The sequence below is a fragment of the Mytilus galloprovincialis genome, chromosome 3 (assembly GCF_965363235.1).
Source record: "Mytilus galloprovincialis chromosome 3, xbMytGall1.hap1.1, whole genome shotgun sequence".
In the NCBI taxonomy this organism is placed as follows: domain Eukaryota; kingdom Metazoa; phylum Mollusca; class Bivalvia; order Mytilida; family Mytilidae; genus Mytilus; species Mytilus galloprovincialis.
Genome location: NC_134840.1, coordinates 97,901,368 through 97,925,983, shown reverse-complemented (window position 1 = coordinate 97,925,983; position 24,616 = coordinate 97,901,368). Strand labels below are relative to the sequence as shown.

At 30.7% G+C, this 24,616-nt stretch overlaps 1 protein-coding gene across 1 annotated transcript; it reads left to right on the top strand.

Annotated features, from left to right (window-relative positions):
• The first annotated feature begins 128 nt into the window (after positions 1-128).
• Positions 129-18,938, top strand: LOC143069500 (ATP-binding cassette sub-family B member 10, mitochondrial-like). The gene is made up of 13 exons (XM_076244176.1): positions 129-626; positions 1,986-2,189; positions 3,824-4,026; positions 4,584-4,718; positions 5,155-5,301; positions 5,947-6,082; positions 6,497-6,592; positions 8,288-8,494; positions 9,151-9,230; positions 10,481-10,661; positions 11,555-11,598; positions 16,541-16,575; positions 17,536-18,938. The coding sequence occupies exons 1-13, from the start codon at positions 374-376 to the stop codon at positions 17,777-17,779; spliced, it is 1,965 nt and encodes a 654-aa protein (XP_076100291.1). The 5' UTR covers positions 129-373; the 3' UTR covers positions 17,780-18,938.
• Positions 18,939-24,616: the final 5,678 nt, after the last annotated feature.

The following is a 24,616-nucleotide window of genomic DNA, read 5'->3' as shown; positions in this document are numbered from 1 at the left end:
AGTCGGATAATTATGTAATTAGTTCTATAAATGAAGATGTTACTACAAAATTAATAAAAATGCAAATATCATCACGATAATCATAAAATATCAGTGTAATAAGAGCGGGACCAGAGGTCGATTTTTTTGTCCATCCAACATGTCTGCGCCCATGAATGTCAACATTGGGAACATGTCATTTTTGTATTTTTAGGAAATATGTTAAAGGACAATCAATTATATAGATGTCTACCGTATCTTTAATTTAGGAAAAGTGTTGTAAAAAAGTATCAGAATACGAAATAACTGGTTAACAAGTTTTCCATATGTCAGACTTACGTAATACAGCCGGATACACATAAACCAAAGAGTTTGAAGATCTGATGCAATAAATATGACCATATTACTGAGAAATTGCATCTTGTTAAGTCAAAGATTGACTTCTTATAATATCAGACATAGGTCATCAGTTATTGGTAGACAATTTTTGAAGTTGAAATGTGATAAACCCAAAGTCTTCCATATTTTAAAAAGATTTACTAATGTCAAAGCTACCAATAAAAAGGCACCTGACAACTTAAAGAAAAAGACATATGAAATAAGGAGATTGTTTTCTCTTGCAAAACCAGAGAGATGGAAGTTGTCAGGCAAGTGTTATCTGGATAGCATATAACATGTATAAGGCACAAAATGTGCACCATACTGGATAGAATGATAATAATAACAACCTTTATTTAATCAGTGTTTATAAGAAGTTGTAGTATATGATTGCCAATGAGACAACTCTTCTTCTAAGTCACAATTACAAAGTAAACCATAAGTCAAAGTACAGTCTTCAACATGGAGCCTTGCCTTACACAGAACAACAAGCTATAAACCCCAAAAATGGTTAGTGTAAAACCATTCAAACAGGAAAATCAACGGTTTAATCTATGTAAAAAAGAAACAGAAAAGAGAAACACTTATGAACCACATCAACAAACGACAACCTCAGAACATCAGTTTCCTTAATTAGGACAGTTGCAAAGAAAAGCAGCGATTAGCACTTTTTATCTGATGCCAACATTCACCCTAACCTGAGACAGTGGTGTAACAATACGACACAAAAGGACACACTATAAAACATTTATTATACATACATTGTATTTATAGACTAGTTTGCATTGTAAATAATCATAATCTTTATTTAGAACCCATTCATATACAAAAAAGTACAACATATACAGCTCATCAGTGATTTTAAAACCGACTATTCTACACATAAATTAAAATAAAATACATGAGAACTGTCATCATTATCATGCACAATAAAATAAACATTTACATTTTAAATAAAATTGAGAATGGAAATGGGGAATATCATATTTCATATTATGCCAAAGAGACAACAACCTGACCAAAGAGCACAAAAACAGACGAAGGTCACAACATGCACAAAAGGGTCTTCAATACAGCAGAAAAATCCTGCACCCAGAAGCAAGCTTCAGCTGGCCCCTAAACAAAAATGTTAAAATACATAAAACATATGTAAATGCAGCTGTTTAAGTTACTAAGTGACACATAATGTTAAGAAACTGTACTACATTGTATAAGTGTGTTTACTTAAAACATGTTGACCATTAAGATCAAAACAAGTTTATTCTACAAATTTGAAAAAGAGAAATCTATTTGAACTTGTTTAAGAGTGCAAGGAAAATCGGAGGAACAAATGAGGAATCCAAATGGCTTATGTTCTATTTATATGACTTATCACTGGTAAAAACCAAAGGTGCTACATGTATGTGATTTATAAATTCATTTGCTAGAGAATTGCAATAATTAGATAAACATGATATATCCTCATCAACAACCGCACATGAAATAAATTATTTGAAAATGCAAATTACAATCATAAACATATTGTTTGGTTTCTTTTACTTTTAGACAAACAAGCCTAAAGAACACATTTAGAATAATATCACTTGTTATGGCCAGTATTTATATAATTTTTCACATGTTTTTTTTAGGTGCTGTTGTTTTATTGATCATATCCAGTGGTGTTTCAATGGCAGTTCCATTTTGTATTGGAAAAGTTATAGATATCATTTATTCACCATCTGAACAAGAAAAAATGAAAGAGAAACTAACGACATTCTGTCAAATAATGGTTGGTGTATTTGTTGTTGGTGCCGTAGCAAACTTTGGAAGAGTTTATTTAATGTCAGTATCAGGTAAATATTTGGAAATTTGATTGACTTTATTGTATGCCAAATCAATAAAATAGAGCAAGTGTTCATCATGTAAATATAACAAACTCACACAAAATGCTAGAATCTATGAGGGTCTAGATGGAGTGAACACTTAACAGAATAGAGAATTATGGGCCATACAAAAAAATAAAGATGGTGCTCCAATAAACATAAAAAAAGTGATATTTATGAAGACACATCAATAAATGAACATGAGGCAGGAAAAAATCAGGCGAAAAAAACATCAATAATCATACATGTACATTGTACATGACCCTTGGAGTAAGGGAGATAATTCAAATCATTACATGTAACCATCAATACACAATCGGAACTACTCCGCCTCTCTGGTTGCACGAAGAAATAAGTTATTGTACTGCATAGCGAGAATGGCCGAGTAGTTACGATTGCATCAATACAATACACTGGCACAACTTCTTTTCTCCTTTTAAGTCTATATATTTAAATAATATGCTCTTAATTGTTAACTAGTAATCTCTGTTATCTTAAGAATATAAAAGAAAATAAATGTGATAAAGATTTAAAAGAATGGAGAACATTGTGATGCTCAATTATAAACAATACTGTGGAAATTATTATTAATCGTTGGATACCAATTTTTCGTTGGTTTTCAAGTATACAAGTGAACAATGTATTCAAATGTTTGACACATTACAAGTTTTTTATATAGTCATTGATAGTCAGACTGTCTTTGTATGCAGAAGTTGGCAAAACCACGTAATCAAATATCCCCGTAAATGCAAGTTTTCCTCAATCCATGAAAATTGATACCCACGAAAATAAATGAATTCACAGTATATAGATAAGAATACAAAGAGAGTTTTTTGAGAGTGTTACAGTGACTTGACTGTTAGTGTTGCTCTCTACAAATTGCAACTCATTCAAAATTTTGACCAAATTGCAATTTGTTTTATAAAATCAAATTGTTCAACTGGTCAGAAATTTGAACCAATTGCTGTAGAAAACCACAGCCAAGTCATGAAAGTGCAAGGTGATAAAATAAAACATACTTACAATCCTATAAGACTTTAACTCCACTATAATGATGTTTTATTTAAAATGATATCTGATTCTTATAAATATAAAATACTTTTAGAAAGAAAAACTATATGAAAGCTTATTTTGGACAATTTTATAGCAATTCAAAATAAACAGTTCCTCTTCAGCATGGAAATGACTATAATATAACTATTACAAACTGATAAACTAATTTTGTCACAACATCATTAAAATGGAGTTAAAGTCTTACAGAATTGTAAGTATATGTTATTTTATCACCTTGTACTTTCACATCTTGACTGAACAATTTGTTTAATATTTTGACCAGTTGAACAATTTGGTTTAATAAAACAAACTGCAATTTGGTCAAAATTTTGAATGAGTTGCAATTGGTGGAGAGCAACACTAGCAGTCAAGTCACTGTAAGAGTCATTTCAGAATTTATTTAAAATAAGGAAATGTGGTAGGATTGCCAATGAAATAACTCTCCAACAGATTTTTAGGTAGTTGGCAAATCCCCTGTTTTACTTTATGTTTTAATTTTGTCAGAATAGATGTACTTCTGACTCATGATTTGATGTTATATCTGATTTCAGGAAATAGAATTATTAATAGACTTCGACAAACACTTTTTTCATCAATAATGCGTCAAGAAATGGGGTTCTTTGATAAAACAAAGACTGGAGAGTTAGTGAATAGATTATCTGCAGACACAACTCTTGTAGGCCAGTCTGTTACTCAAAACATATCTGACGGACTTCGAGCTGTCGCACAAGCCACAGGTGGAGTTGGTATGATGGTAGGTTTACCATGTTTACAGTAATTTAACATGTCTAAATTATATTTTAAGTCAGTGAAAATACAGAGGATTTTCAAACAGCTACCATGGCTACTGGATTTATATCTTTATTAGACTTCTCATTCGGCCAAATTTTATGTTTCCTGGCGTCTTTGAATTTGTTTAAGCTTTTATGAACGTACGGATGGGCTTTCAGAATAGAGATTTTATGGGTTTAAATTAATTAAGAAAAACTGCCCAAAAATAAAGATAAAATAAAAAACAGGCAAAACAAAATCAAGAATTTTGCCTTTATCAAATATCTTACACTTACAGTCAAACCTGTGTATACATGTAAAGGTCACACTTGGGACAAGAGAAAACTGACCTTATAACATGTATAAGAAAGGTGACCTTTGAATTGAGGTTAAAAAAATATATAAGCAATTCTACATCAGATCACAACAAGACAAGCTATGTTGACCTTAGAAAACTGCTTTTTCACTGAATAACAGGTTTAACTGAGCCTCTCATATTTAAAGTTGAAATATATAAGTTCTATCATTTTTATTTTTCAGATGTACGTGTCCCCTAAGTTGACAGGTATAGCTTTGTTGATAGTACCACCAGTATCCATTATGGCTCGATATTATGGACGATTTTTACGGGCCATCACAAAAGATGTTCAGGATTCACTAGCAAACACAACACAGGTATGAGGATGATAAAACTTTTGTAATGTGAATTCAATGTTAATTATTTGATGCTCAGTTTTGCCAAAACCTGCATATTACCTTATAGAAAATTTGTAAATTTGTTTGAATACTTTATTTAGCCTGTACCCATGAAATCACCGAAAAATTAGTATCCAAAGAATAATAATGAATCCACAGTAATAGGAAAGAAAAGAATAGAAAAGACCAAACATCCTTAATTGGTTCTCAGTTGAGTTAGACATTTTGAAGATACAATGGCATCTGTCAAGGGGGCAATAACAAATCACACATTGAAAAGTACAGATAGCATAAGAGATGAAAACACAAACTCCCCTCTCTCCCCCAAAAAAGTTATAGCTTCTATAGTTAAAAAAAGAATTGTAATACTATTTGTACTTTACAGCATTGCAATACATATCATTTTAAATTACAGATAGCAGAGGAAAAGATTAGCAATATAAGAACAGTCAGAGCATTTGGCCATGAAACTACAGAAGAAGATCGTTATAATACAGGAATCAAACATGTTCTTGACTTAACTTATAAAGAGGCTCTTATGAGGGCTATGTTCTTTGGTTCAGTAAGTACCAGTAGAGGCCCAGTAGAATCTTAGTTTGCAGGCTACAAAAGTATTATAACAGGTTAAATGAAGGGAGTTTGAAAGCTGTTATTTATAAAGATCTTTTTGCTTTTCCTATACTGTTCTTAAGCAGGTTTAAAGTTAGATGGGGGTTTAAATTAAAATCCATAGAATTTTTAATAATTTGTCAAAATGTAGCTTAAATCATCATGATCATGCATTTTTCAAAAATATGATAAAAGTATGGGTCTTCAGGCTTTTTTCATGCAAAAATATTGTGAAAGATTGTCAGATTTTGAATAGATTATGCATGGAAACCCCAATTTTGTGTGGAAAATAAGCCACTGAATTATAAAGAAGAAATATGAGAAGATAGCTATAATGATATGCTGTCAAATAAGAAAAGAAAAATAGGACCACCCACACTGAACTCATTTGCTTGCTACATATTAAAATAGGTAAATTCACCACACATTCTTTAAATTAAAATAAATTTTATCAGAGTTACCTACCCTTATATCTGAGTTATCTCCCCTTATGTGACAAAGTTGAAAATAAAGGAATCGAACACAAATATTCTGGTTTTTTTTGTAAAATAGACACTAATAGATAAAACATATAATTTTTTGTGTTGATATTTTTCAGGTTGGTTTGGCAGGTAACTGTGTAGTTCTCTCTGTATTTTATTATGGAGGAACAATGATGACAGAATCTCAAATCTCAGTTGGTGATCTCTCTGCATTCTTGTTGTATGCTGCTTACATTGGTGTTTCTCTAGGTGGTAAGTATTAGATCTCAGTTGGTGTAAACAATTATTGGAAAACGTACAGCCTTCAACAATGAGAAAACCCATACCTCATGGTTTGCTATAAAAAGGCATAATTTAGAACAAAACAATTTTCGAAAAAACAAATATGTGACATGAACCAACAACAACCACTGAACTAAGCAGAAACAATGGGTAAACTCAATTGAACTGGAAGGTTTCAAGTATGTTCTACAAACGAAAATGCCTGTACCAAGTCAGTAATATGACAGTTGTTATCCATTTGTTTAATGTGTTTGAGGTTTTGATTTTGCCATTTGATTAGGGACATTCTATTTCATATTTTCCTATGAGTTCAGTTATTTTTGTGATTTATCTTTTTGCTAGTTTATTTTATGTCAGATAATTGATTTTTCTTCTTTTTCCCAGGTATGACATCATTTTACTCTGAGATGATGAAAGGATTGGGTGCTAGTACTAGATTGTGGGAATTGACAGACAGAACTCCTTCTATTCCAGTACATGGTTTGTATTAAAGTGTAATTATTACAGGTTGATATCATCCAGGTGGTAATTATTACAGGTGGATATCATCCAGGTGGTAATTATTACAGGTGGATATCATCCAGGTTGTAATTATTACAGGTTGATATCATCCAGGTGGTTATTATTACAGGTTGATATCATCCAGGTGGTTATTATTACAGGTGGATATCATCCAGGTGGTAATTATTACAGGTGGATATCATCCAGGTGGTTATTATTACAGGTTGATATCATCCAAGTGGTTATCATTACAGGTTGATATCATCCAGGTGGTTATTATTACAGGTTGATATCATCCAGGTGGTTATTATCATCCAGGTGGTAATTATTACAGGTTGATATCATCCAGGTGGTAATTATTACAGGTTGATATCATCCAGTTGGTAATTATTACAGGTTGATATCATCCAGGTGGTTATTATTACAGGTTGATATCATCCAGGTGGTTATTATTACAGGTTGGTATCATCCAGGTGGTAATTATTACAGGTTGATATCATCCCCAGGTGGTTATTATTACAGATTGATATCATCCAGGTGGTAATTATTACAGGTTGATATTATCCAGGTGGTAATTATTACAGGTTGATATCATCTAGGTGGTAATAATTACAGGTTGATATGTAATTATTACAGGTTGATATCATCCAGGTGGTAATTATTACAGGTTGATATCATCCAGTTGGTAATTATTACAGGTTGATATCATCCAGGTGGTTATTATTACAGGTTGATATCATCCAGGTGGTTATTATTACAGGTTGGTATCATCCAGGTGGTAATTATTACAGGTTGATATCATCCCCAGGTGGTTATTATTACAGATTGATATCATCCAGGTGGTAATTATTACAGGTTGATATTATCCAGGTGGTAATTATTACAGGTTGATATCATCTAGGTGGTAATAATTACAGGTTGATATGTAATTATTACAGGTTGATATCATCCAGGTGGTAATTTATGATGGAAATATTTCAAAACTTTTAGTTTTGATTAAATCAACTTAATTTTTTTGTTTATAATTATTATGCACTGTAAAAATATTTCCTCCAACAGTACACAGTTTTGAAATGTTCAATAAGTGACTGTTTGACAATGTTTGATCATAGGTATTTATTCTTGAAGTTTTGTTTATACATGTACTATGAAATATATTTTGAGACTTTTTTATTGATTATTATGCAAAACCATAGATTACAATTTTTGAAATACTCAAAACATTGTTGGTGTTGACTTTGTCATTGTTGGTGTTGACTTTGTCATTGTTGGTGTTGACTTTGTCATTGTTAGTGTTGACTTTGTCATTGTTAGTGTTGACTTTGTCATTGTTTCTGTCAGTATACTGTTGATTCATTATTATTTGTTGGATACTAATTTTCATTGATTTGGTGGGTACAGGTAAACCACAAAATTAAATGTTCATTAAATGACAGGCTTGTATGCAGACCTTGGCAAAGCCACTAAATTAAATATCCAGGAACTTACAAGTTTTCTTTTATCAATGAAAATTGGTACCCACAAAAATAAATGAATCCACAGTATCATAGTTTTTACATCTCAAAATGTGACCAATCAGAATGCATCAAAAGAACTTCATCTAAACTGTCTTATGGAATTAGTGAATTGAATATAGAATAAAACAATTAATAATTATTTTTTTTATATTTACAGGTGGTCTTATTCCAACTTCACCAGTAATAGGTAATATAGAATTTAACGATGTCCGATTTATCTATCCTTCCCGGGATGATGTTGTGATATTTGATAAATTATCATTATTAGTGCCATCAGGGTCCATTACTGCTGTCGTTGGTCCAAGTGGTTCAGGGAAATCAACGGTTGGATCCTTACTACTGAGATATTATGACCCTTTACAAGGTATGTTACCATAGCAAGTTATAAACATATTTTATTTACTACTGAGATATTATGACCCTTTACAAGATATGTTACACTAGCAGCTTGCAAACATATGTTTTTCTTTACTGGGAAATATTATTGTCCTTCTGAATCATTGTAACAATGGCAAATAGAAAAATAAGTTTTTTTCGTATTATGAGCTTACAAGTTATGTTACCATATCAGCTATATATGAAAGCCTTTTAAAGGACTGAGACAAATACATTTATAGTTCATCATTGTTGAGACCTAATGATTCTTCTCAAAATATGTTACTGAAGCAACCATGTACATTGGTTCTAGGGAAAATTTGGTACTGAAAAATGGTTTTCGCAAATTATTTACCGGTAGACTTTTACAAACACATTAATGAAAATGAATAGAAAGAGATAAGGATTAAGCCTCAATGAGACTGCAACCTAACAAATTAATTAAATAATGGATCTATAGGTTACTACATAATTTTCAACCACTGACAAGAACTCATCCTATGGAGACATCAACACCAAACACCAAGAAAAAAAGTATGTTCAATGCAACAAAGACATTTTGATCTTTCACAAATTGTTTTAAAACCATATATAGCAACTGTTTGAAGCCCTTTTGAAAATTTGAGTTTTATTCTTTTAATCTAGGTTCAGTAACATTAGATGGAGAAGATATAAAAAAGATAGATCCTACCTGGCTAAGGGGTCAGATAGGTACTGTTAGTCAGGTAAAGAATAGTATTAAGGTTTTAGTTAAGACATTTCGGTCAAAATACACATTAAAAAATTTGATTGATAAAAAGTCGTGGTCCAGATCTAAACATCTAAGAGATCATAAACTAACAAAAATAATGAGTCATGCTCCATGAACATTAAGATCTTGTTCAGACCTAAATGTTACTTTTCAGATGTCTAATGCCTCGTTCAAATGTACCTTTAATTCGAATTGAATTCGAATCAAATGCGAATCAATTTCCCTAATCGCGTTGACACACTCTTCTTTTTTAATTCGAATTGATTCGAATTGGCTAATTCGAATTAACTAATTCGCATTAGAAATACGTTTTTGTTAGTCCGAATTAAAAGTTAACGTCGTTAGGACAGTAAAGGGAATTTGATGCGCATTCCAATTCGAATTAGAATTAGGACGTTAAACGTTTTGAATGCGAATTAAACTAATTCGAATTAGTTAATGCAAATCGAATTCGAATTACATGTGAACTCAGCATTAAATAGAGCCAAGTTGTAAGTAATGATGTTGCAACTTTGGAATGATATTGCTTTAGTGTCTCTACAATGTGCACCACATAAAAGAAGATTATGAAACACTTGAGTCTTTCTCAAGGTGAAAAATCTGTATACTGCCAAATTTTCTGTTCAGAAGAAGATTTGGATGTACTTATTTAGATATGCAGACTAAGGCACAGAAAATATATACATAGTTTAGATTTACAAAAATTATAAAAACAGGATATGAAGTTAAAATACTACAATTTTTTTTTAAAACTGCAAGAATTTCTTTTTCATGAAAGTATAAAAGTATCATCAATGTTGTGAAAATACTTTGCACTATTTTATAAAAGGGTTATTAAATTTATATTGAGTAATATTGACCTTTGTGGTATATCCATGTTTGTGTAATAGTATATACTTCTTGGGAAAATATTATATAATTATTCTTCAAAACTTATGATCTTATCAGAAAAGTCTATTGTTATAAAAAAAATATATTTACTGTTAGCATACTAAGGATGCATGTATTAAGCACTTAGAGAAGTTAATTTTGCATAATGTCATGAAATATGAGGATGATGGGAGTTTTTAATATTATAACCTTGACTGCCTATACAGCCCTCCCAAGGTCGGCATGATATATGTTCTAATACTGTATTTTTCTTAAAATTGATTAAGCCAGTGTGAGTTCATTTGGAGTTCAAATCCTATATTAGTTGATAGATAAAATTTCATTGTATTATAGGAGCCTGTGTTATTTTCATGCTCAGTACGAGATAACATTGCCTATGGATCACAAGACCCTACGACAGTTACAGATGAGGAGATATACGAGGCAGCCAAGAAAGCCAATGCTTATCATTTCATCAAGTCATTCCCAGATAAATTCAATACACTTGTGGGAGAAAGAGGACAGACTTTGTCAGGTACTGTTTTACATAATAATGAGAAGTTTTGGACATTCACTTGGTCCATATCAACTTCACCAATAATACACACTGATCTTGAAGTATAGATTCTAGGTACTGGTGTTGTTTATCATCTTAATACTTTGTTATATAAAAAAGAAGATGTGGTATGATTGCCAATGAAACAACTCTCCACAAAAGACCAAATGACACAGAAATAAACAGCTATAGGTCAACATACAGCTTTCAACAAAGCACAGACCCCATAGTCAGCTATAAAAGGAAATGACAATGTAAAACAATTCAAACAAGAAAACTAATGGTCTAATTAATGTACATAAAATGAACAAAAAACAAATATGTAACACAGCAATAAACAAAAACCCCTGAATTACAGGCTCCTGACTTGGGACAGGCACATGCATACAGAATGTGGCTGGGTTAAACATGTTAACGGGTTCCAAATCTTCCCCCTAACATTATTATATAATAATAATATTATTTTTCCTCAATCCATGATGGTCGGGGAAATTTGGACTGCCACTGGGAAAGGAGGGTATATTGGATAGGGACAGAAATTTTGCCTTGCAACAGGCCACCTACGGACCCCTCAAAGAGTTGTTTCAAGGGTTTTAAACGCATGGCACTCTCTTTAACGAGGCATCGGATTAAAAGTCCCCTTCTGACCGGACGTGACTGCGAACTTGATACATCCCGCACAGCCAAACGAACGCCCCACTTTGGCAACATATTTCTATACCCCAGTCACCCTTGGGGTGCCATACTTTCGATCCTACCTTTTAGATGTTATATATATAGTATATAGTGTATATTGTATGAAATAATTTTTTGAATGCAATTTTGCACCATGAAAACATATCAGTATGTATAGAAAAATTTGTATTTGATAGGTGGACAAAGACAAAGAGTTGCAATAGCCAGAGCCATCCTTAAGGTAACAAACTTAATTTGATGGTAATGTCAGAACTAACAACATTTTGAAGCACTTTTATCATTAATAATTCATGATATATATGTGCTAAATTGCTAAAAATATTTGAAAATCTTATCTAATGTATTTTTAGTAATCTCTAAAATCCCATTCCATAAAATGAAAAAGGTAATTTTAAAAAGTACTGTAGCAATTTAGTTATTGATTTTCATATTGTGGTGTTGGGTCACAGTGACAGTATTTTGTAGAAAGGTCCAACCTGTAACCTTTGTTATGCCTGCATAAGGCCATAACCTCCACCGCAACAAGCAAAAAAGAAACAAAAAAAAACTAAAAAGAGACTTGTCGAGATATACTCTAGAAGCTAAACAATGAACTTTACAAATGTTTTTAAGTACCAGAGACCATCTGAGGTGATCCTGAAAGGTATTAACGCAGTTTCTGCTCTAATCTTGGCACTATTGACACTGTCACATTTTTATGCCCCACCTTTCGTCTGTCCGTACGTCCGTTCGCTTCAGGTTTAAGTTTTTGGTCAAGGTAGTTTTTGATGAAGTTGAAGTCCAATCAACTTGAAACTTAGTACACATGTTCCCCATGATATAATCTTTCTAACTTTAATTCCAAATATTCCAAATTATAGTTTTGACCCCAATTTCACGGTCCACTGAACATAGAAAATGATAGTGCAAGTGGGGCATCTGTGTACTATGAACACATTCTTGTTTTAAGATCTTTTAGTAACCATTAGAATAAGCAACAACAAAAGTGCTGTTTTTTGTCATATATACTTTGAAAGTATATCTTATTTATTTTTGGAATGATGTCTGCTTTAAAACACATACCTTATGTTTTATTCATAAAAAGTATTTATTTTGAAATTTACTGACAAATTGTCTCTCGTAAGGAGTTATCTACCTTTAAATCATCACTTTGCCACATACATTTTTTTTCACATAGTCGGAAGCATTTTTTCTAGACTTTAAATCCAGAAATATCCTTTTTTCTTAAATGTTGAATTTGAGTACATTGTATAATGCTGGCATTTTACAATTTTTTTTTTACTTTTGTTTATGAATTACGAGTTATATAATATAACACACACCAGTACATGTGATTTACATATTATATAATATAACACACACCAGTACATGTGCTTTACATATTATATAATATAACACACACCAGTACATGTGATTTACATATTATATAATATAACACACACCAGTACATGTGATTTACATATTATATAATATAGCACACACCAGTACATGTGATTTACATGTTATATAATATAACACACACCAGTACATGTGATTTATATAATATAACACACACCAGTACATGTGATTTATATAATATAACACACACCAGTACATGTGATTTATATAATATAGCACACACCAGTACATGTGATTTACATATTATATAATGTAACACACACCAGTACATGTGATTTACATATTATATAATATAGCACACACCAGTACATGTGATTTACATGTTATATAATATAACACACACCAGTACATGTGATTTATATAATATAACACACACCAGTACATGTGATTTATATAATATAACACACACCAGTACATGTGATTTATATAATATAGCACACACCAGTACATGTGATTTACATATTATATAATATACCACACACCAGTACATGTGATTTACATATTATATAATATAACACACACCAGTACATGTGATTTACATATTATATAATATAGCACACACCAGTACATGTGATTTACATGTTATATAATATAACACTCAGCAGTACATGTGATTTATATAATATAACACACACCAGTACATGTGATTTACATATTATATAATATAACACACACCAGTACATGTGATTTACATATTATATAATATAACACACACCAGTACATGTGATTTACATATTATATAATGTAACACACACCAGTACATGTGATTTACATATTATATAATATAGCACACACCAGTACATGTGATTTACATGTTATATAATATAACACACACCAGTACATGTGATTTATATAATATAGCACACACCAGTACATGTGATTTACATATTATATAATATAACACACACCAGTACATGTGATTTACATATTATATAATATAACACACACCAGTACATGTGATTTACGAGTTATATAATATAACACACACCAGTACATGTGATTTACGAGTTATATAATATAACACACACCAGTACATGTGATTTACATGTTATATAATATAACACACACCAGTACATGTGATTTACATATTATATAATATAACACACACCAGTACATGTGATTTACATATTATATAATATAGCACACACCAGTACATGTGATTTACATATTATATAATATAACACACACCAGTACATGTGATTTACGAGTTATATAATATAACACACACCAGTACATGTGATTTACGAGTTATATAATATAACACACACCAGTACATGTGATTTACATGTTATATAATATAACACTCAGCAGTACATGTGATTTACATATTATATAATATAGCACACACCAGTACATGTGATTTTCATATTATATAATATAACACACACCAGTACATGTGATTTACATATTATATAATATAACACACACCAGTACATGTGATTTATATAATATAACACACACCAGTACATGTGATTTATATAATATAACACACACCAGTACATGTGATTTATATAATATAGCACACACCAGTACATGTGATTTACATATTATATAATATACCACACACCAGTACATGTGATTTACATATTATATAATATAACACACACCAGTACATGTGATTTACATATTATATAATATAGCACACACCAGTACATGTGATTTACATGTTATATAATATAACACTCAGCAGTACATGTGATTTATATAATATAACACACACCAGTACATGTGATTTACATATTATATAATATAACACACACCAGTACATGTGATTTACATATTATATAATATAACACACACCAGTACATGTGATTTACGAGTTATATAATATAACACACACCAGTACATGTGATTTACGAGTTATATAATATAACACACACCAGTACATGTGATTTACATGTTATATAATATAACACACACCAGTACATGTGATTTACATATTATATAATATAACACACACCAGTACATGTGATTTACGAGTTATATAATATAACACTCAGCAGTACATGTGATTTATATAATATAACACACACCAGTACATGTGATTTATATAATATAGCACACACCAGTACATGTGATTTACATATTATATAATATAGCACACACCAGTACATGTGATTTACATATTATATAATATAACACACACCAGTACATGTGATTTACATGTTATATAATATAACACTCAGCAGTACATGTGATTTACATATTATATAATATAGCACACACCAGTACATGTGATTTACATATTATATAATATAACACACACCAGTACATGTGATTTTCATATTATATAATATAACACACACCAGTACATGTGATTTACATATTATATAATATAACACACACCAGTACATGTGATTTACATATTATATAATATAACACACACCAGTACATGTGATTTACATATTATATAATATAACACACACCAGTACATGTGATTTACATATTATATAATGTAACACACACCAGTACATGTGATTTACATATTATATAATATAACACACACCAGTACATGTGATTTACATATTATATAATATAGCACACACCAGTACATGTGATTTACATGTTATATAATATAACACACACCAGTACATGTGATTTATATAATATAACACACACCAGTACATGTGATTTACATATTTTATAATATAACACACACCAGTACATGTGATTTACATATTATATAATATAACACACACCAGTACATGTGATTTATATAATGTAACACACACCAGTACATGTGATTTACATATTATATAATATAACACACACCAGTACATGTGATTTACATATTATATAATATAGCACACACCAGTACATGTGATTTACATGTTATATAATATAACACACACCAGTACATGTGATTTATATAATATAACACACACCAGTACATGTGATTTACATATTTTATAATATAACACACACCAGTACATGTGATTTACATATTATATAATATAACACACACCAGTACATGTGATTTATATAATGTAACACACACCAGTACATGTGATTTACATATTATATAATATAACACACACCAGTACATGTGATTTACATATTATATAATATAACACACACCAGTACATGTGATTTATATAATATAACACACACCAGTACATGTGATTTATATAATATAACACACACCAGTACATGTGATTTACATATTATATAATATAACACACACCAGTACATGTGATTTATATAATATAACACACACCAGTACATGTGATTTATATAATATAACACACACCAGTACATGTGATTTATATAATGTAACACACACCAGTACATTGTGATTTATATAATGTAACACACACCAGTACATGTGATTTATATAATATATAATATAACACACACCAGTACATGTGATTTATATAATATAACACACACCAGTACATGTGATTTATATAATATAACACACACCAGTACATGTGATTTATATAATGTAACACACACCAGTACATTGTGATTTATATAATATAACACACACCAGTACATGTGATTTACATTTTATATAATATAACACACACCAGTACATGTGATTTACATATTATATAATATAACACACACCAGTACATGTGATTTACATATTATATAATATAACACACACCAGTACATGTGATTTACATATTATATAATGTAACACACACCAGTAACACACAACACACACCAGTACATTGTGATTTACATATTATATAATGTAACACACACCAGTAACACACAACACACACCAGTACATTGTGATTTACATTTTTTTATTGCAGAACCCAAAAATTCTAATTCTTGATGAAGCAACCAGGTAAGATTTAAGGATGTACTTAGGTGAGGTTTTGGAATTTGTGTCAAATGTTCGGATTCCTTGGTGTTTTTCCATACAATACAATGTAACATATTTTGCCCCATTACACCCATTTATTTTTTCATATTAGACTTAATAGCTCATGAAAGGTCATTTACCAAAATTTTAGAAGATTCTTGATTTTCTTTCTTTTGTTTGAGACCCAAATTATACCAATACAAATATAAGGTAAAAGTCCGAGTCAGCCTTTTCCCGCCATATTATAAATCTCAAATATCTCGAAAAGGAGGTCCATGACCTATCAATATTTTTAGCTTATCTTTATCCTTAATTGATGCTCTACCAGCTAATAATATCAATTTTCATTTCTTAATTTCTTATTTTTTACCTAAACTCACCTAAGTACATCCTTAATTCATAGTAGAAATTTGATGTAAAATATCTTAAATGTCATTATAATAATAGAATATTACAAATGCATAAAGTTTGTCAATACTTTATCAAATGTAAAGTCTAATCATAAACAAAACACAAGGAAACATTAAACAAATCACTTGAGGCTGCTCCCCAACTCTCAATTTACATGAATTTACACAAGTTGCTATCACATGTAACAGAGACTACCAAATATTTGCTGTCTACGCAAAAATATCAAAAAATGACATAACCTTGATATATAGCAAAATACAACCCTGATGAGTTACAGATCTAGTTTGAATGTTGTGCTGATGGAGAGATTGTTTAAGTCTTGTGTAATGCATTCATGGGCACCTATGGTGTACCAAAATATATAAAAAGTCAAAGAAATGAAATAATAATTGGTGTACAGCTTCAAGAACAAATTCAAATTTTCATCCACATGACCTCTTTGTGTTATTTTACTCTATTTTTTGGGGATAAAAAACATTTTTAGACAATTTTGAGAACATAGTTCTATAAATTAATCATTGTTTATTTTAGTGCCTTAGATGCTGAGAGTGAATATTTAGTACATGAAGCTTTGGAAAGACTGATGGTTGGACGTACAGTAATAACAATAGCCCATCGTTTGTCCACTATAAAGTCAGCAGACCAGATAGCCGTTATAGATCACGGACATGTATCGGAAATAGGAAGTTATAGCCAATTAATGGACATTCCAGACGGACTTTTCAGGAAACTTGTTGAGAGACAAACTATAACTGTTGATGTTAACGGGTCTTAAATTATTCATTTGAGAAGTGTATTACTTCCCCTTTTCATTATTTATTATTAGTGAATCCACAGATTAGATGACCATACCTGCAAACTGTCACTGTGAATGACAGATGTCAATGAAAGATTTGGAATGGAAATTTTTAAAAGAGCAAATTTATTCAAAATTTAAAACAAAACAATCAATTTTAGCAGGGCTTTAGGATTGTAGAAGTATGAGGACACAAATAAACAACATTTAAGGTGGTACCTTACACTACAGGGAGATAACTCTGTAAAATCAGCTAAACGTTTTAATAACGTTGCGTTGTGAATGCAATATCAAGCTTCTCATTGATCAAAATTAGTGTTTTTCAAACTGCTATATAACCAGTGTAATTTTTCTGATAAATTGGTTGGTTCAAATGTTTTGAAATTTTTATATTTTTGTCAAAGGGTCAAAGTAAATAGTTTGTCAAAATTTTATGAAAATTAAACGAGCCAAATTAATTTTAGCGAAGGTGTTGGGTACCACCTTAAGTAAACTTAAAGTTTTTTTTTAGACTTTACAATCTGTCTTGCAATTAAAAACCACACAGGCATTATAAAATGTTGGCAGGTATGAATGACAAGTGTTAAAATATGTGTGTGTCTATGGTCTCAGATTATTTAAATTTGTCTAAGGACATCATATTTTCCTTATTGAAATTCCCATGTATTTCAAATACAATAAATTAACAGATTTTTCCTACATATATTCAAAATGCTATTAAAGTTTTTAAATAGGATTTCTTATAGGGTAATATGCAATATATGAAAACAAGGGAAACTCTAGTGAAGTTAAAGATATTATTTTTTATGTGAAAATATTGTTTTTCTATTTCGAATGGAAAATTTATGAGGAGGATTTGAAGAAAATGTAGATAAAGCGTTAGATTTTCATTCAAGCAATAGCTATTACTGTGTACTGAAGTTACAATTTAAACTTTACTTTTGGTTCATGCTGTGTTAGCTTTTGTTTAAAAAAGAATATTTAAGTTTTGAGTTTTTAAAGTGATTATAGATAATAATAAAAATGCATTCATATTTATAAACAATTTAATTAAAACTGTGATAAATGTAGTTGTATAAAATATGAGAAAACATTATATTAGTAATAAGTATGGTTGATTAAAAGTTGAATAATGGTATGTGCTTGTTTGTGTTATAAATATCTGAGCCTTAGTAGGAAAGATTTATAATCATAGCTTTGATTTTTTTACCAATGAAAAAGATAAAATTTGTCATAAACATCATTGAGACAACATTCACAACAACCAAACAATTCACCCCCGATATAATCATCTGTCTATTGGTCATATTTTCGATGTTAGCAACACATTTTTTACAGACTTTTAAATGTCTATATCAGATTTCCAAGAAACAACCCATAAAGATTACCAGGCTAATAATTGAGTAACCTTCTTTTGTCTAGAAAAGTCTCATGAGTGTCACTTGAATCAAAACAGTTGGAAGGACAAATCTAATTGAAGTTGGAGCATTATAATAAAAAAGATTCTAAAAATTGTGTGAAATATTGCTAATATCAAGAGGTAGAAAAACCTTGTGTGATAAACATTTTACATCAGTTCATTTACAGAAAATTTAACATATCAATAATATATCACTTCAACACAATAGACATTATAGTGCTGATACTACACTGGTAATACTTTTGAACTGATGTATTATCATCAAAGTGGTAAAATGTCATCAAAGACAACTGTCTTAATATAATTTGGTTGTAATCAGCATGATCAGACTTTCATTTTGCAATTCAAAGTTTTTTTGCTATTTTTTATTTGATTTTATTCTGCTTGATATCAAACCCTGAACCTTTTTACACATTTGATGCCAGAATTCTGAATGCGGTCTGCTTAGGGGAGAAGCAGTAAATACCAATTTTCATATAGATCCTTTATAGTTTTGACTCCGCTGGATAATAAACATAAAATCTTCAACATTCAAGGCCTGCATAATGCTACTCTAAATACTGTCAGCTTAGAGGAGTAGCATCAAATACCAATTTTCATGCCTTTGTTTTGACTCAGCTGGCCCTTCATCATTCGAGGCCAGCATTCTGAATACAGTCTGCTTAGGAAGCAGCAGCTACCAATTTCATGTCTCCGTTTGACTCCCCTGGATAACAAACCCAGAACCTTTCACATTATAGGCCAGTATTCTAAATTCAGTCTGCTTAGCAGATGAACAGCAAACACCAACTTTCATGTTGTTTGTTTTGACTCAGCTGGAAACCAAACCTAGAACCTTCAACATTTTGAAGCCAGCATTCTAAATGCTGTCTGATTAGCGAAGAAGATGCTTCACAATTTAAAGATATATTCTACAAATATGATAATGATTGTAAAATATATTTTGTAAGACCTATGGACATGGGTATTTTGACTTAAAAGTTCCTTATGTGTAAAATGTCCATCCTTTTTGGTGAGCCTGTGACTTTTGTCGCAGAAAGCTCAACATAGGGATAGTTATCTGGCGGCGGCAGCGTTACCCCAAACACTTAAAAGCTTTATATTTTTGAAGTTGGAAGACCTGGATGCTTCATACTTTGTATATAGATGCCTTATACTATGAAGTTCCCGTCTGTCACATGTCCAATGTCCTTGACCTCATTTACATGGTTGAGCGACTACTTAAAAAAAGAGTTGAGATTTTTTGTACATGTAATGTTAATTTCTCTCTTATTATGAGCAATAGGATAGCTATATTTGGTATGTCTGTCAGACAGTTTTCACTTGACCTCGACCTTGTTTCATGGATCAGTGAACAAGGTTAAGTTTGGTGGTCAAGTCCATATTTCACATACTATAAGCAATAGGTCTTGTATATTTGGTGTATGGAAGGACTGTAAGGTGTATATGTCCAACTGGCAGGTGTCATCTGACCTTGACCTCATTTTCATGGTTCAGCGGTCAAACTTAAGTTTTTGAGTGTTTTTTCTTCTTCTAATACTATATGCAAAAGGTCAACTATATTTGGTGTATGGAAATATTTTATGAAGTACATGTCAGTCTCACAGGTTTTATTTCACCTTGACCTCATTTTCACAGTTCATTGCTCAGTGAAAAGTTTTTGTGTTTTGGTCTGTTTTTCTTAAACTGTAAGCGACATACCAACTATATTTGTTGTATGGAAGGATTGTAAGCTGTACATGTCTGCCTGGCATGGTTCATCTGACCTTTAACTCATTTTCATGGTTCTTTGGTCATTATTAAGTTTTCTTGAATAAGCCTGTTTTTTTTTAAAAATTATAAGCAATAGGTCAACTATATTTAGTGTATTGAATGATTGCAAGGTGTACATGTATTTTTTGTTTGGTTTATATGACATCATTTTCTTGGATCTTGTTAAGTTTATGTGATAGTTTTATGGTAAAGCTTTATATTTAGGATTTTACACTTATCAATGATTAGTAAAGGCGAGACATTTCAGCGTGTGCAGTCTTGTTTAGATCAAATTTAACAACGTTGACTAATTTATAATGTAAAATTGACAGCACAAGTTACATGTCTGCACTTAATTGTCCAAATTATACAAACCTGTCTATTTATCAATAACATTAACTTAAGAGTAAAGGCCAAATAATTTGACTTATTTTGCTATTTCATGTAAATTATGGCTCTTTTCCCCCTTTACATTAAGTAGATTAATAAACTGCAAAGTTCATTTTGTAAAAAGTTTATTTGTCATATACATATATATATATATTTTTTCACATTCATAACAAACATGAATCAAATAAACAAATTTTGATCCCAACTCTATTTTCATTCACTCATCATTTGTACATCAACAATCTCTACAGACACAGCAGAGATGAAACATAGTAGTAAACAGTTTCTCCAAACATGACATCCACTGAAATGTGAACAGCTTCTACAAATATGGTGGCCATTGAAAAAAAATTATAAACATTTCTGCATGGCAGCCTCTAAATCTAAATTGTAAACAATTTCCACAAACGTTTCAGTAATAGAAACTTAACGGTAATTAGTTGCTGCATGGTGGCCACATAATCTATATTGTAAAGTTTCTGCATGGCAGCCACTGAATCTAAACTGTTAACAGTTTCTGCATGGCAGCCACTTTATCTAAATTGTAAACATTTTCTGCAAACATTGCAGCCACAGAATCTAACTTGTTAACAATCTCTGCAAACATTGCTATCATTGGAACTAAATTGTAAAATATTTCTGCATGGCAGCCACCATATCTAAATTGTTAGCAGTTTTTGCATGGCAGTCACTGAATCTAAATTGTTAACAGTTTCTGCATGGCAGTCACTGAATCTAAAGTGTTAACAGTTTCTGCATGGCAGCCACTGAATCTAAAGTGTTAACAGTTTCTGCATGGCAGCCACTGAATCTAAAGTGTTGACAGTTTCTGCATGGCAGCTATTGAATCTAAAGTGTTAACAGTTTCTGCATGGCTGCTATTGAATCTAAAGTGTTAACAGTTTCTGCATGGCAGCTATTGAAAAAAAATGTCAAGTTTTTATAAACATGGATGTTGTATCAAAATGTGAACCGACTCAGCAAAAATGAAGGTGTTTGATTGAAAATGTGTAAAAAAAACGTACAAGTATTTTAAGAAATAAGGTTTTATTGCTCTATATTGATATAAACTGATGAAGTAACGAACTTGTGTTTCTTTTTAAAAGATATTTAGATGAATAAAGAAGGCATTTTATAGAAATCAAGTTTTAAAGCAAAAGTTGTTACCTCAATGAATTATTGAATTGTTGCCAAAATGAAATGTTTGTGAATAAAAAGCAGTACATGTAACACAGGCATGATAAAAGGGAGATAACTGCTAGTTTTTCTACCGTTAAGTACAAAATTAGAAATTAAAAAAACAAATATTAATAAATCTGAGTTTGATCTCTGAATATCATCATCTGTTTGCTCAACCATTCTGTATTGAAAATATCTGAATTTGTATATATCAAAAAGCAAACAAAACAATTACAGACATAAAATGAACTTGCTGTGTACCAAGATTCATTATTATATGTGTGATACCAATATTCGCCGATTTCTTGGTAATAGTTAAACCATAAATTTTATTATTAAACAATGTATATATTTTCTATTAGGTTGTATGCAGAATTATGCTATACCACAAAATCAAAAATCCAAAAAAATACAGTTTTTCCTAATTCCACAAAATTGTGTTTCCACAAACAAATAAACCAACAGTAAGCATGGTAAGTAAATTTGAATAATCAGCTGCATTGGAGTTCTTTAAAATAGTATTTCTTTGTCATGCACAGTACAGGTTAAGTACATGTCATTTGAGCCAAAAAAAAACTTGTAAGAATTTTAACTTGTTAACAGATCCAATTATCATTAAAATTTATTTTAAGAACTTTATAAAACAAGGTGAAAAAGTCACTTGAGCCTTAATCAACATGTTCAGTTTTTTACTGGTGAAAATCTGCATAAAATTAGTTGGACATATTGCAAAGCCAAAGGCTCTATGATTGTCCTTTCCTGGTGGTTTGTCAAATTAATGTTTGTGTCCCCTCTGAATGTCACATACTAGTGCATCTAATTGATTAACAAATGCTAAATTGTACACAAGACAATACGTTTATCATGTTTATTATATATACATGTACTGTAAATTCAGAAATTATTGTGTTAATTTATTACTGCAATTTTTCAAGAATGGACAAACATTCAAGATTACTTATCATATGGTGATATCAGTTAATTCTGTAAAAAGATATATATATCAGAATGCTTGTTGTTATTATTGTGGTACTCAGCTAGTCACATTTTATGCATAAATAAAACTCGCAATAATTTCTGGATTAACAGTATGATATATTTATACACTGTATTTCCAATTTACTGAGGACCCTGCACTTTCATGCAATTGATATTTAAAATTATCAATATTAAAGAGAGTATGCTAAATTGTTGAATGAAAGCTCTCAGAAAAATTGAGATTATTTGAAATTTTTGTTAGGCTACAAAATATATATACATATACTTGTTTCCTGTCTTACATGTCTTATGGGTAGGAGGATCATTTGCAGCAAGGTTGACAAAAAAGTTTTTTTTCTTGAAAAATATTTTTGAAGATTTTATCATGATTATGGGATTTTTAAAACTGCTTACCATTACCATGGTAACCAAAAATGTTCATAAAATGTATGAAGGCAGGAAACACAACTATATTTTTTTTCATACCTGAAAGAAATCACATTCTTGCCTCAAATTCACACAATATTGTTTAAGAAGATAAACTTAGTTAAGGGAAATAACTCTTTAACCAGATGCTCCGCAGGGCGCAGCTTTATATGACCGCAGAGGTTGAACCCTGAATGGTTGGGGCAAGTATGGACACAACATTCAAGCTGGATTCAGCTCTAAATTTGGACTGTGATTAAATAGTTGACACAGCATAGGTTTCTGACACAGAATGAATGTGGTCTAATGAACTTAAAATTTTTTTTTTGCCTTTGAGCAATTCACTATGCTGTTGAATATTAATCCTCTCAAAAAAAATGTTTGAAGAAATTTTCTTTTTATTTATGAAATCTGAAATGAAAAAAATTGACCCCCCAATTTTTTTTTCACATCCCCCTTTCCCTTATTTCAAAACTGATCTCAATTCAATTTTTCTTGAAGTTTGCAACAATAACTACTCATTTAAATACATCATAAAATATTAAAATGTAAAAAAACTGCTTGCTATCACTGAATGGTAAAGATTGTTTTAATCTATCAGTTGGTAGTAAAAGTGAATATACATTGTATATTGTATAAAACAATGATTTAAGTTGATTCAATTACTATTC

What these genes read in the sequence shown, in the direction of transcription:
- LOC143069500 (XM_076244176.1), top strand. Translation starts at nt 374, where the DNA reads ATGACCATATTACTGAGAAATTGCATCTTGTTAAGTCAAAGATTGACT. An exon ending in TTATTTAATGTCAGTATCAG is followed by an intron (nt 2,190 to 3,823) that starts GTAAATATTTGG and finishes ATCTGATTTCAG; the next exon opens with GAAATAGAATTATTAATAGA. An exon ending in TAGCCAGAGCCATCCTTAAG is followed by an intron (nt 11,599 to 16,540) that starts GTAACAAACTTA and finishes TTTTTATTGCAG; the next exon opens with AACCCAAAAATTCTAATTCT.